Genomic DNA, 14,462 nt, shown 5'->3' with positions numbered 1-14,462 from the left:
AATATGAGCGATATGTTAATAACCATTATTACATTATGATTTCTTGTTTTGTGTGCTCATCAATTGTGTGTTAAATTACAACTCGAGATATTCGACAATTTGCGAGAAGGCGCTGCGCTCATTGAAGACATCCACGCCGCGCACCTTGTAGAAACCTGTTACAAGATTACTGAATTTAGTACTTTGACTTTGCACAATTGATGTCTTGACTCACCGTTGACGCTGCCATTGAGACCGGGAGCATACTGAAACGATGGATACGGCAGATGCCAGCCGAGCGAGATTTGCTGCCAGTCAGCGGAGGCAGCTGTGTCGCCACTTGCCCTAAACCACACCTCGTAGCTCTTTAGGCATTGCGTGGAGCGCGGCTGTTCGCTCCAGCTGATGAAGACCTCACGCCCAGTGATCGCCACAATCTCCAGCTGCTGGGGTCGCTTCAATTTGGGCCACGCCGCCGAGCAGACGCGCAACAGCATCACCCAGGGCAACGGCAGACTAGCCGAGTTCACCACCAGCTCGCTGTTGTACTGCCAAATGGGGCCCGTCTCATACAGTCGCGGTGTCTGCGCTCGACGCATCTGCTCCCGCAGTGTTGCATTCGGATACGCTGGACTCCCGGCCTGTTGCCACACACGGAACGGATCTGTGCTGTGCGGCACCAGCAGCTCCGTGATGAACGCCGACTCGTTGGCAATCGACATGTTCAGCGTATACTTGTGATGATAGGCCGTCAGTTGTGGTCCCGCCTGCTCGGGACTGAGAAAGATGGTGGCCATGTACTGGGCCACGCCGTTGCCGGAGATGCTGCGCAACACCTGCACACTGTGCTTGCTGTCCATGTTGACGAGCTCCAGGTCCGCAGCGCGTGTGCCCAGCTTGGCCAGCATGCCTAGAGCGGCATACACAGGCTTCTGTATGAACTGCGAGTGCGGAGGTTGCGTCTCATTCATGCGAAAGTGCGCCAGCAATGTGCTACGAGAGAAAACCGAATTAGCTCATGAGTAGAGGAAGTGCTCGAATCTTACCGCTGCTGAAACTCGTGCGGATGATAGCTGAGGAAGGCATTGTCATGGCTTATGGACTCCAGTTGATCCATGACGCCACCAGCGAGCTTGGCGTGCCAGTGTTGCATCACTGTGGACATCAAGGTGGCTGCATAGCGCACATCCGCCTGGAACTCACGGGGCGTGCTCCAACCCGAAACGGGATCCGCCTCGCTAGGAAAGAAGAAGCGATTAAACAAGTTCCACACCGTTGTTATTTACATATGTATGTAGTTGGTTATCAGATCCTATAAAGGCTATTAATGTGTTGTCCAGGTTTAAAGACTCTAGAATAAAAACTGCGATTTTTCATTCAATTTTCTAAACAAAATTTGTTCTTAGAACCCACAAAACGTTCTGCTCTTGCGTAAATATATGAAAATACAGGAAAAAGGAAATAAATTTAACGGGGTTTCTTCTTGTTTCTTATCTCTATGTTCCATTTTATAATCGTTGTGTAATTTTCTGTCTGTCGCACTGCTATTTCAAAGTTCACAGCTGTAAATGAGTCTTGGCACGTAACTACGCTCCCTTTTAACTGTCATGGATATACCGATCAAGTTATTAAACTTTCAGTCTATTAAATACCTCCCATACCCTTAAACCGACTTCGACACTCACTCATTGGCCACTGGCAGCTGCTGGAGCTGCGGATAGTCGTGATAGATCTTAGCGAGCAACGCCAGCGAACCGTTTAGTATTTCCGTTGCACTGCCATCGATGCCCTTGCGATGATAGGTGAGTATATCGATGGGACACTTGGCCAGCTGCTCGTTGCACACCTCGAGCAGTTGCCAGCACAGCGGATGACGTTGCTCCGCCTTGAAGAGACCCGCGGGACCTCGCAGCGCACGATAGAGTTGCTGTTGACGCTTGGATTTGCGACGGCCGCCAGCTTTGCTAAGGCCACGACGCACGGCCTGCACGTACTCCAGATAGGACTGTGCGGTGAAGTTGATGCGGTTGTAGTTGAGCAAATCCGGCTCGTTCCATGTCTCGTAGCGCCAGCTGGACAAGCGAGCGGCACCATGACGAGCTACACAATGAGAATAATATGAGAATGGAAACGGCAATCGTCATCTACTCAAACTCACCCAGCTGATGGTTGATCAGACTCTTGGTGAAGTGCTCCCAGAGAAACCAGTTGCGCTCGGGATTTGCCGTAAACACCTGACCTGGATTGCCCATGAACTCCAGCACCGGCGACAGTCGCAATTCCTGCAGCAGATCGACAAACGCATCGAACTTGTCGTAATCATAGCGCGGCACTCCATCCGTACTATACTCGAGCAACTGCACCAGCTCGAGCAGCCAATGGATGCGTATGTGTGTGATGGCTCCAAAGGGCAACGCGCCAATCTGTCGCAGATTCAATTGGAGAGCGGGCGACGTCAGGGCCGTGGCAATGCCTGTGTGACTAATCTCGCCAGCGGGACAGAAGCCGACGCCCGTCCAGAAGTGGGGCAGCGTATGGTAGACGACGACATCGCTGCTTGTTGTGTAGTGGGCGTGGCCCAGGGCAGCAAAGAGCAGCAGGGGCCACAGCAGCAGCCACATTATTAATTCACAATTTACCTCTAGTCGAATTAATCTACAACGAATTATTTATGTATATTTGTTTTTGTTTTTTTGCCTTTTGCAGTACTATTATTGCGCGTCAATTCTCTGTTCGATGTTGCTTGGTGATAAGCAGCGCTTGCTCCAGTGCGCCTCGGCATCTGTCTGTATCTCTGTATCTGTTGTTGCCGTTGGCCGTTGACCACGGCCTTGTCGTGACGTCACAGCCAAAGCAGCAGCAGCAGCCGCAGTAGCAGAAGCAACGGCAGCAGCCGAGGGAGACGACAGCAGCCTCTGCCTCTGCCTCTGCCGCAGTCGCAGTCACAGCAACAGCGTGCCAGTTTCTCCCCAACAACAACTCCAACAAACAAAAAAGGAAAAAACAACCTAGAGGAAATGGAGAAAAAAAACGTTTGCCGGCGCGCCGCATTGATTGAGAATTGCAATCCCTCATTAGGGGTGGAAACCAGACAAGAAAGCTCCAAGCGAGTTTGCTCGACTGCGAGATACCTGCTAAGCAACTTTTTGGGAATAAAATAGATAGTTTTGCACTTCAAATTTAACTTATAATATTGCTTAATCTATTTTCTATACGGAATTGTGTTAATATAGTGTGATAATAATGTAGTATACATATGAACATACATACATATGTATAAAACTAGAAAGTTCAATCGTATTCTGAGAAACTAATGGAAATACTATATAATATAATTGAAATATACATTTTAATTTACATACATATGTACACATTGCGCTATAGTCTAGCTATTCGATGTTTCAACTGTATCGATTAAAATTATTAATGACAGCTAATATTCCTACTAACAAACCTTATAACCCTTCATATAAACTTGTAATACTCTGTTAATTACCACAACGATCATTTTGAAATTCTTAGAAAAATTTGAATATATTCTTTTTATTGTTTTCTCCTCAGTTTTGTATTTATTTTTATAGACTGTCGACATCAACTTATAATACCCTTTCATCGAGAGCGGCTATAAAAACTCTGCCGAGGCGTGCCACAAGGCGCAGGTATCTACATCGCAATCCACATTCACATCTACTATACAACTACATACATTGACAGTCACATCCATGGTCACATCCACACACAGTCACATCTTGGCTCTCCTCCAGCTATGCGCTCTGGCAGAGGAGTGTGAAAGGTGTGACAAATATGTTTCGTAGGGCGATAATGCTCGTACTCGTATATAACAATTACATGTTCACATCCAAGGGGTAGGTATTACACACCACACGAACGAACACACACACAGACGCATACTCACCCACAACACCATTATATTTTATTGTATACACAACACCCTTGCGAAAGCTTAGCCAAAAAGCTTATCGCACATCTTATGGCCTAATCGCTTTGTCATGCCTCTCGACCAGCAGCTGCTCCAAGTCCTTTTATGGGCTATGAATTTTCAATTTATTATCCAAGTTATTCCATTTTCATGCTCACACCTCCATTTTCTATCTCTTTCTTTCCCTCGTCCTGTTTGTTTATGCCAAAACGATTTGTCTCGCCTTTTAAGGGTCTACATTTGAGTTCTTAATTGTCGGCTTTATTATTCTTATTTATTGCAATGAAAATGTATTAAATTTTAATGCATTCAAGTGCTAGGTATTTACAGAGTTCATTATAATAACATTTAACAAGCTGATGATTTTAAAGACTTCTATGAGGACTTGCTGAAAACTTAATTCATTGTATTTTAAATATGTTTGCTTACATTAATCTTGTTTTCTTTAATTCCTACAAAATAGTATTATATTAGCATATTAAAATTTAAATCTACTTAACAGTTTTAAACAAGTTTCCATGTCCCAAAAGACAAAAGAGATCGTCAAGTGGGTACTAAAACTTTTACCAAAATTGTGTTAGCTTATGAAGGTCTATAATCGCTTTCTATTACCTACAAATGGCATCATTTATAAGTAATGAGCACCATAAATGACATCAGAGAATGAAAACTTACTCAAGCAACCATAGTCAGTTTCTTGTTTCAGTTCAGTCGAAAGTAGAATGAAAATCCTGCATGATCTGTTAATTGTGGCTATCCCCAGTCAGCTGTGTGCGCTGTTGCCACATTTCAGTGGCGATCATTTGAACAGCTTTCGGATAAGTTTAATCGGCAAACTGTATGGACGGTTTGTGGCCTTGATAATGCTGATCAGTGGCTTCATCTTCAGCGAGGATGTGCTCTTCTCACCGAACGAATACAAACTGATGAAGCATCTTCAAGGCGACACAGAGGACATCAACAGAACGATTGAGACGCTCTTCTGCATCTGCAGTTACACGGTGATTGTGGTCTCCAGTGTCCTCAATGCATCCAAGCATTATCGCACCATACGCGATCTCTGTCAGCTGGATGAGTACCTGGTCTCCCATGGCTATGTGGCCAGCTACAGTTGTCGCTATGTTGGCACTCTGCTGGTGCTCGCCTGCTCCAGCGTTGTCCTGGTTGCTGTTTACTACATTCACTTTGAGAGCGACATTAGTGCCAAGCGAGAGTTAATCCTGATTGTGGTCTACTGCATGCAGATGCTCTACTCCTGTCTCTTTGCCTTGTATCTGCGCGTCATACTCAAGTGTCTGGCTCAGCGCATTGAGTTCCTCAATGTGCGACTCGATGAGTTCACGCGACAGGAGAAGCAGTTGTACACCAAAGATGATTGGCTGGAGCTGAGCAATCTCATCGAGATCTTCTGCAAGTTTCGCTACATCAATGAGAACATGAATTCCATCACTGGTGTTGGGTTGCTCTTCTACTTTGGCTTCGCCTTCTACACGGTCACCAACCAGAGCTATCTCGCCTTCTCCACCTTGACTACGCCCATTCAACTGCGCAAGAAATACGACACTATCGGATTGTCATGTGCTTGGGTTCTGGCCGAGACCATCATTATGGCCGTCATCTGCAGCTCCTTTGATTGCCTCGCATCGGAGGTAAGTATAGAGCACGAAAAGTGAGTGGAAGCTCAAATTATTCATGAGTGTATCTAAGTGTATTCATTATTCTAAATTTGCAAAAGAATTAGTTTTTCTTGAGTACTCCAAGAGTGTATTTATAAAAATGAACGAAAGTGCATAATATCATTGTATATTCACAAGTGTATCCATGAATATTCGTGAAATATAAATGTATATTCATGAATACAAGGTATATCACTGAATTCGAATTCAATAAATAACTTGCTTATATGTTTTTAAATGCATTCACAAATGTATTCAATTGAGACTAAGATGCATTCTGGAATGTATTCATGAATTATTTAATACATTTCAATTTATAGTATATTTGTAATGAAATGTCAGCATTACATATGTAGTTTACTACAAACTAATTTTTGGAAATTCAATCGTTAAGATTCGGACACTACAATATTTTTTTAATTTGTTAAAATTGTAAATTGTTGCAAGTTAAATGTAAATTACAAATATTAGAATTAGTGACAATTTTGTGAACATTTGTGGAGCATATAAATTAACTGACGTGTGCATATGATACGTTATTAGAAGAGCACGCATCCAATCACAATCCAGCCAAGCGGGAATCATTGTCCAAACACATTTGAAGCAACGTGCAGCATGGACGGAGCAACAGCAACAGCGACAGCGCCAGCTTCGGCCCCAGAACTGCCCACCACGTCATCGTCAGCGACAGCAACAGCTTTGGGCGATGTCAACAACACCAACAGCAACAGCAACAACACCGTCGATACCGACAATATTGGCTGGGCCAGGGATAAAACTGAAAGCACATCGGAACTACGCCAACGTGCAACATCGTATTCCTTCACCGGCAGCGCATTAGCAGCGCATGAGATTGGCGGATCCGAAGCGACACCTTCGTTGACAGCGACATCCACGTCCACGTCAACGCCAACGACGACACCAACAACAGCGACAGCAACATCCAGTGCAAGTGGAGCGAGCAATGAGAACAATAATGACAAGGAGCATCATGAATCGTTGTACGAGTGCAATATTTGCTTGGACCCAGCCAAGGATGCGGTGGTCAGCATGTGTGGCCATCTATTCTGTTGGCCCTGTTTGCATCAGTGGCTGTTAACGCGACCCAATCACAAACTCTGTCCCGTCTGCAAGGCAGCCGTCGACAAGGACAAAGTTATACCGCTCTACTGTCGGAATAGCACCCGCCAGGAGGATCCAAGCAATAAGGTGCCGCCACGTCCCGCCGGACAGCGAACAGAACCAGAGCCAGCACCAGGCTTCCGAGGATTCGGCTTTGGCGATGGCTTCCACATTTCATTTGGCATTGGCGCTTTTCCTTTCGGCTTCTTTACATCAACGCTTAACTTGGGCGAACTACGTCCGGCACCTCCAAATCGTGGCACCACACAATACGAGGATGAGCAGACACTGTCCAGACTATTTCTATATCTCGCCTTTATCTGCATCTGTTGGCTGCTATTTGCCTAGCAACCTGTTCCCAGCACAATGGATACAATACCCCAAAAGACTCGAGAAGGAAGTCAATGCTAAATATGCAGAACAGGAGCATGGTCGTCGTCCCTTATCCTTACCCCACAAAATTCCAGCAATTTGACTCTCCTTGTGGTGATTTCACGTTTTTGCTGTCTGTAAATTTTATTTCATTTGTATCTTTCGGATATTTTTAACAACAACAAATTGTACATTTGAAATGTTTTTTGCGTGCTACACACAATTGGCGGCAGTAACGGAGAAAGGGTTCGTGCTCTAAGCACAACCAACAACCAATTATGAGATCGTGAATACAATTACTATCTATAATTCATTATTTACATATACACAATCCTTTCGCCTTGTGCTTTGATGAACGCAAATCAAATTTCTGGGCTCATTCATGACTATACTCATAAGTACTCCTGAGTGTTTTTCAAATGGTGCTTATTTCCGCATTAACTTGAGGCACTCATAAATATTCGCATGAGTGCACTCAAAAACACTCATTTGTTGTACTCGTTATTGAATTTCCCTCATACAATCGACATTTAAATTAATTATTTTAATGGACCCTGTCGCCTGTTTTACCCGATAAGCATAAGCCCCACAGGCCCCTCGACCATATCCCAGATCAAGATAGACACGAGTGCGTTTCAATCGTTTTCGTTGCCCTCAGCTCCCCCGCTCCGCTGTCACGCCCACTTACTGGCCACATCTAGTTAGTGAAATCCTGGACAACCGGCGACAGTGTCCAGTCGGCGATGAGTCCAAACACTTGGGTTATCGAAATGAATTCGCACAAGTCACGTTCGTTTACCCATCGCCAAGCGCATCCTCGCTCCCAGCTGTCGAATGATGCATTTGCTCGTCGTGCTGTGTCCAACGATAATCCCGTCTTCGAGGACATCAGCACAATTCTTTCGGTGCTAAAGGCCAGCGGTTTGCTGCCCTTTTACGAGCAACTGTCCAGCTATGAGGTGGGTCCGCCCAGCAAGACCAACGAGTTCTATTCGTTCTTTGTGCGCGGCGTCGTCCATGCGCTGACCATCTTCAACATCTACAGCCTGATTACGCCCAATTCGGCGCAGTTGTTCTTCTCGCTGCGGGAAACGGACAATGTGAATCAGTGGATCGAGTTGCTGCTGTGTATTTTCACCTACACTCTAAGTGAGTTTTCGAGTTTCGAGCAAGCTCCATTTAATCCACTTCCCATGTTTTAGCCGTCTTTGTTTGCGCACGCAACACGAAGAGCATGCTGGAGATCATGAACGAAATACTCAAGCTGGACAAAGAAGTGTTGCGTCAGTTTGGCGTTGTGCTCAGCAACAATTGCCATTTCTCGGTCAAGTTTCTGGTGGTCATCGTCTGCTGCCAGGCCTACATTATGGTGCTACGCATCTATGCCGTCAAGGGTGTGATTACTCCCACGTCCTACATCCTTATTGCGTTCTACGCCTTTCAGAATGGCCTGACTGCCACGTACATAGTGTTTGCCTCGGCTCTGTTGCGCATCGTTTGCATTCGCTTTCATTTCGTCAATCAACTGCTGAATGCCTTCACTTATGTGCAGCAGCAGAAGCTGGCCAAGAAAAGTCGTCGTCAGCCGGCGGTGTCGAACATGGAGCACTTTCCAGAGGATTCGCTCTTCATTTATCGCACGCACAACAAATTGTTGCGCATCTACAAGAGCATCAACGAGTGCTGCAGCCTGATCATTGTCTGCTTTCTCGGCTACTCCTTCTACACGGTGACCACCAATTGGTATAATCTGTTTGTGCAGATCACCAACAACAAGGGCATCATCTCCGCCCACATTCTGCAGTGGTGTCTGGCCTGGCTCTGTTTGCACACCTCTCTGTTGGCCTTGTTGTCGCGCAGTTGTGGAGCCACCACCTACGAGGTGGGCTGTGAATTCTCCTAACTTCCTCTCATTGTTAATTTCCTTTCGTTTGCAGGCCAATTCCACATCGCAGATCCTGGCGCGTGTCTACGGCAAGAGCAAGGAGTTCCAGAATATTGTAGGTTACATCTAACATTCACGTTACTGTTATTAATTTATACTCTTTTTTAAAAGATCGACAAGTTTCTCACCAAGAGCATCAAGCAGGAAGTGCAATTCACTGCTTATGGTTTCTTTGCCATCGACAACTCCACGCTCTTTAAAGTGAATATAATACTTCTTAACACAATTCATAGTTTAACATATTTCAATTCATATTTCTGCTAGATCTTTTCGGCTGTAACCACATACTTGGTCATCTTGATACAGTTTAAGCAGCTTGAGGATTCAAAGTTAGAGGAGCAAGTGCAGAACGAAGTTTAGATTCAAAACTAATCAGATTTATGATTATATATATTTAACGTTTACTGTTTCATTTTATTAACTAGATTACAAATCTTACGTCAATTTTACTAATTGCATATCTAGTACGCACAACTTGGAAAATCAAAATGCAAATGCACAAAAAATAAACTTTGCAAATAATAAAAATAAAACATATTCATAAATTAGACTTAATTGTTTCTCTTTTGCATTCATATTCACTTCATTTGTTTATGATTTAACATTTAAGAAACCGACGCCGAAAAACACACAATTTTTAATACGAGTTGCAGGGCACACGAAAAGTCAAATGAAAACTTATGAATTTATGAAAATCTTCAACATTTCGTTTTTGATGTTGATTAAGAGCAAAATGCAAATTTGCTGCATGTCTGTAGTTGTTGTAGTTAACTAGAGGGGATTAATGCTACTTCTAACAGTTGAGGACTTTGGACTTGCGACGCGTCTCCCCAAACAGGAATGAACAAATGCGATCCAGAGCAAAGGCACCAACGATGTCAACAATCAGCACAGTGAGCAATGTGACGCGGAACTGCAAAGTAGAAATTGTTGTCAAATAAAAGTGTCAAAGTATAACAGTGGAAATGCGAAACTTACATTCGACGGGAAATCCACAATTTCAAAGAATTGCGTCAGTCCGGGCACGGCGCCAGTGGTGAGGAAAAGCACCAAAGCAGCCGAGGCGCCAATGGCGCACATCAGCATTCGATTGGCGCGCAGACTCTCCATAAACGGATGACCCTGTTGAATAAGAGATTTGTTAATAAATGAAGTTATTCGGAGATATAATAGACACATGAAATGGAATTAACTAGAATAGATTGTATTACTTATTTCAATCAATTAATAAACATTTTTAATTTGCGATTGATTTTCGTATTAATCATTTCGTCTATTGGTATATATAATACGAGTATTTGCAATTTCTATATCTGTTACCAATAGGGTCGATGGGTATTGTAACTTTGTGCCTACAGGATGATTCTTAACAATTTGATTGCGATCGGATATAAATTGAATAACTTATTTATTAAATACTTTTGTATGACAAAAAATCTCCTACTGCAATCTGAACTTAGTTGCTGACAATCTGGTATATATTGTACTCTATATACTTATATTTAATAGTCGAGCACTCGAGCACACTCGACTATAGCTTTATAACCTGTTATATAGAAAATTATCATTAAATTTACGCACCTTGTAGTTAACGGCTATAGTGGCAACCTGCAGCGATATGCAAATGATATAGACCGTGCTGCTGACAATATTCGGATCATATTTGGTCTTCTCCTCATTGTCCATGTCAATATAAAGCTTTACCTTGCCCACTCTGTGCAATTAACACAACATTAATAAAGAAAATATTTATATATTACGAAGACTTTACTCACCTGGGCGGCGCCAGCGCCGATGCTTCACTGGTCAGGTAGTAAAGTGCTCCAAAGTGCACAGCGAATTGTGTTAGAATCGTCGTGATGGTGTACAAATTAAAGATGTTTGGCAGTGGTGCCACCTTCGATAGTGTTTTCAGGGGCTGCAAGCAGAGAAAACACATTGAAAACCAGCCTACAATAAGCATAAACAGAACTCACCTTGGAGCGCGTTATGAACAGAAAACAAGCAGCTACAAAAATGCCCTGCATGGTGGCCTGTGTGTCGCTAAACTTGACGCCATCGATGTAGAGAACAGACTGGCAATAGGCCTGAATAAGAGCATTCAATGCAAGAATCTTGAACATTTGCAGCGTGGTCACCAACGTGCAGCGTCCCTGCTTGATAATGTGATTCACTGTGAGGTCAAGTAATAGATTAGTTATGATTCTTTTTAAGATAAGTGCACTGAAACTTGCCGCACGTAATCGATGACAACTTGCTGGTGAAAGGCGCTGCAATGGATGCGTCGCCCAGCTTCACCATCGTTTGCTCCTCCATATCGCGTAAGGCGCTCTGTAGACGCGCCTGTGTTTGATTGATATGCTCCTGTCGGCGGCGCATTGCACGCTCTCGTGGTGATAATTGTTGATTGGCCTGCGCCTGAGCTGCGGCCGCAGCGGCTGTGGCAGCTGCATTGATTTGCTGCAGCTCCTCCTCAGTGCGCTTGCGCTTCACAGGTGCGCTGGTCAACAGCGAGACGCCTACATGGGCATGCTTTAAGGCGCCCACATCGTTGGTTCCATCGCCGCACATCAGCGTGTAGTAACCCAACTGCTTCAGCGTCGTTATAATGTATTCCTTCTGCTTGGGCGCAAAGCGTGCACAGACCGTCACCTGGGGCAGCAACTGGCGCATGTATTGGTTGTGGAACTGCTGCAAATACTGCAGTCCCTCGCCCGTAATGCACAGATCGTTGGTGGACAAGAGCATGGCAATGTTCTTCTGTGACTTGCTGTCATCCAATGCGTAGCTGCGATCCCCATCCACAGTCATCCAGCTCCAGTCTTCGGTGCGTCCCTGTTGTGGTGGCGTCAGTATCACCAGCTTCTTGGTCGTAAAGCGCAGCTCTCGGGCCACATGGCAAGCAGTCAACGGACTGTCGCCGGTTATCATGAGCACTTTGTGCGAGGACTGCACGAGTTCCTTAATCACTGACTTCGAGTCGGGTTTCATGGGACAAGAGATAATGACGAAGCCGGCAAAAGTTAGATCACACTCGACCTCATCGCGCTTAAGTTCCCGCACACGTTGACCATTCAGTGTGCCAAAGTCCTTGATGCCCAACGCCATGACGCGAGCACCACGACGTGCATACTCCAAGTAGATCTAAAAGGAATGCAAGAAATGTTTACTAAGTGAGCTAATACAAATGAAATGCAGCTAACCTTCTCGTAGTCGCTGGGTACCTCCCTAAGCATGCCCTGAATAACCTCGGGCGCACCTTTAACGGCACCAATATAGTTCACATCGTTAGAGAAGGGCATCAAATAACCAGCGAGCACTGACATGCGTTTCAGCGCAGAACTGAAGTAATAACGCTGCACAATGCGCAGCGGCTTCAGCTTGCCACGCTTCGGGATCACGCTATCGGATTTCGTCAGGTTCCAGTCCACAGCGGCGAGTGCCGCCTTCTCCAGTGGATCACCAACCAAGCCATCGTCGAGCAGCGCCAATGAGTGACAACAGGCAAGCACTTGTATGGTGCTATCTTGAGCCTCATCAATGGGCACACACTTGCCATTGGGTGCGAGTCCAGCGATGCCTTCGACCATCAGATTATCGGTAGTCAACGTGCCTGTCTTGTCGAAGCAACAGATCTGCACTTTGCCCGCAAATGGAATGCGAAAAGGTTCCGTGCAGAACACAAATAGCTTCGTCAGCTGAATGAGCGATGTGTTCACAGCCAGCGTCAGTTCAATGGGCAAGTCTGGAGGGATAATCGAGGTCAGGATCAAGGCGCACTCAAGGAACAACTTGTAACGATTGCGCTCGGGATCCTCGCTGCCCTTGACCCATACATACGAAGCGGCTGCGACGGCAAACACCATCAGAAAGGCAATAAAAGCAAAGGTCTCAGCATTGTTCTCTGTTGCGCGATTGGCTCCAAACAAAATAGTGCGTAACAGTTTGCCCTGGGAGGTGTTGAAGCCGGTGCGTATGACGTAGCCAATGCAGCCGCCATCAGGGGCACGCATCGATTCCCTGCTGGGAGCTGTATGTTGGACCACCTTGGTGCCACCGTAAAGTACCATCAGTTTGCCATCGCCTTCGACATCCAGTTCGCTGTCGAGTTGCTGCAGTGACTCCAGAGATTCCTTCATTTGCGGCACCGATTCTCCAGTCAGCATGCTCTCGTCTACAATACAGCTGCCACGCAGAATGACCACGTCGCAGGGTACAATGTTGTCGTTCTGGGAACGTGTAATGGACACCAGATCACCGGGCAAAAGTTCATCGCTGCCAATTTGGCGCCATTTCTTCTGGCGCAACGCATAGATGAAATACGGTTTGTTGCCCATCTTGCGTATCTCTGACATGTTGCGTAGCTGCTGCTTCACAATCGTGCACTCGAAGGCAATCAGCATGAAGAGCGTGAACAGCGAATAGTACCAGAAATCATCCATGCACCACAGGCCCACAGAGAATACTTGGAATACAAAGAACGGTGCCGTGGCGCGTTCAACGAACAGTTCGTGGAACTCAGGTACAACCATATCCATCTCATTGTTGCCATACGTCTGTGTTGCTGTTTTAATGGCCTCCTCCGTCTCTAGTCCATACGAGTTGGCATAGGTGCTTAGCAGTTGATTTACAGGGAACTCGACAGCACGGAATGTCTTTTTGTCATCATTCCACACGTATTTGGTCTTCTGGAATACCAGATAGTACTGAAGAGTGCCGTCCTCTAGCTTTAGACTCCGTATGGGCACAATCTTTGAGTTGCCGTTGTTTTCAGTTGGAACAACTTTGGCCAGAACTCCCGCCGCCGGCTGCTTGACACGCGAGCAGGTGAGAAAGGCCAGCACATGAACGCTCCAGTAGCAGAAGAGCAGTGTGAGGACATGCAGAAATGCTATGGCCACCACGGCAATAAAACCTATATCATTCCAGGCAGCTCCCTCGTTTCCATCTATCGCAGGGGAATCAACTTCAGCGCCCGGCGGTTTTTCGATTGCATTGGACGGCGTTTCACTGTCGTGGCTTTTGTACACGTAGATCCATAGATAAAATGCGGTCAAATAGAGTGGGACAAAGGGCAAGACCACGCCACTCAACGGCGTTGGCTTGCGCACATGCAACGTCACATATTGTACGAGATCATCCAGAGCACTTGAAGGCAGTTTTGAGTTTTGATTTTTATTATTGTTGTCGCCGGCTGCGCCGCTTCTTGGTGCTGCCACACTCATCGGTGTCGCTATACTATGTGTCTTTTACAGACACTCCTTAATTCTAACCTTCGTGTGATTCCCGCGATTGCGTTTTTGTTGTTTTTTATTTATTTTTTGATAAGAACACAAATTTCGTGAAATTTAGAGAAAAAACGCAACGTTGTCGCACAGCTGCTTGCGTTGCAGTGTGTGCATCTGAATAAAAGTGATTATTGCGTTGT

At 45.4% G+C, this 14,462-nt stretch overlaps 4 protein-coding genes across 5 annotated transcripts; 2 read left to right on the top strand and 2 right to left on the bottom strand.

Annotated features, from left to right (window-relative positions):
* Window positions 1-39: 39 nt before the first annotated feature.
* LOC133850574 (alpha-L-iduronidase) lies at window positions 40-2,960 on the bottom strand. Its single transcript, XM_062286697.1, has 6 exons — window positions 2,689-2,960; window positions 2,138-2,634; window positions 1,665-2,079; window positions 1,026-1,217; window positions 215-972; window positions 40-155 (listed from the first exon to the last, which is right to left on the bottom strand). The coding sequence occupies exons 2-6, from the start codon at window positions 2,598-2,600 to the stop codon at window positions 76-78; spliced, it is 1,908 nt and encodes a 635-aa protein (XP_062142681.1). The 5' UTR covers window positions 2,601-2,634; window positions 2,689-2,960; the 3' UTR covers window positions 40-75.
* Window positions 2,961-4,459: 1,499 nt separating this feature from the next.
* Window positions 4,460-9,647, top strand: LOC133835065 (gustatory and pheromone receptor 32a). 2 transcript variants are annotated; one of them, XM_062264926.1, is made up of 5 exons: window positions 7,673-8,238; window positions 8,292-8,971; window positions 9,027-9,089; window positions 9,146-9,235; window positions 9,299-9,647. In XM_062264926.1, the coding sequence occupies exons 1-5, from the start codon at window positions 7,833-7,835 to the stop codon at window positions 9,392-9,394; spliced, it is 1,335 nt and encodes a 444-aa protein (XP_062120910.1). In that variant the 5' UTR covers window positions 7,673-7,832; the 3' UTR covers window positions 9,395-9,647. The 2 variants fall into 2 exon arrangements, with proteins under 2 accessions (XP_062120911.1, XP_062120910.1); XM_062264927.1 differs by lacking the exons at window positions 7,673-8,238; window positions 8,292-8,971 and adding an exon at window positions 4,460-5,568.
* On the top strand, window positions 5,993-7,470 carry LOC133835071 (E3 ubiquitin-protein ligase RNF185-like). The gene has a single exon (XM_062264933.1). It carries the CDS (start codon window positions 6,211-6,213, stop codon window positions 7,063-7,065), a length of 855 nt encoding a protein of 284 aa, XP_062120917.1. The 5' UTR covers window positions 5,993-6,210; the 3' UTR covers window positions 7,066-7,470.
* Window positions 9,580-14,444, bottom strand: LOC133835056 (endoplasmic reticulum transmembrane helix translocase). Its single transcript, XM_062264915.1, has 7 exons — window positions 12,238-14,444; window positions 11,269-12,178; window positions 11,011-11,207; window positions 10,810-10,952; window positions 10,616-10,748; window positions 10,013-10,156; window positions 9,580-9,947 (listed from the first exon to the last, which is right to left on the bottom strand). Exons 1-7 carry the CDS (start codon window positions 14,257-14,259, stop codon window positions 9,828-9,830), a joined length of 3,669 nt encoding a protein of 1,222 aa, XP_062120899.1. The 5' UTR covers window positions 14,260-14,444; the 3' UTR covers window positions 9,580-9,827.
* Window positions 14,445-14,462: the final 18 nt, after the last annotated feature.

This window comes from Drosophila sulfurigaster, chromosome 2L (assembly GCF_023558435.1).
Source record: "Drosophila sulfurigaster albostrigata strain 15112-1811.04 chromosome 2L, ASM2355843v2, whole genome shotgun sequence".
Taxonomy (NCBI): Eukaryota; Metazoa; Arthropoda; class Insecta; order Diptera; family Drosophilidae; genus Drosophila; species Drosophila sulfurigaster.
This window is presented reverse-complemented; position numbering and strand designations above follow the sequence as displayed.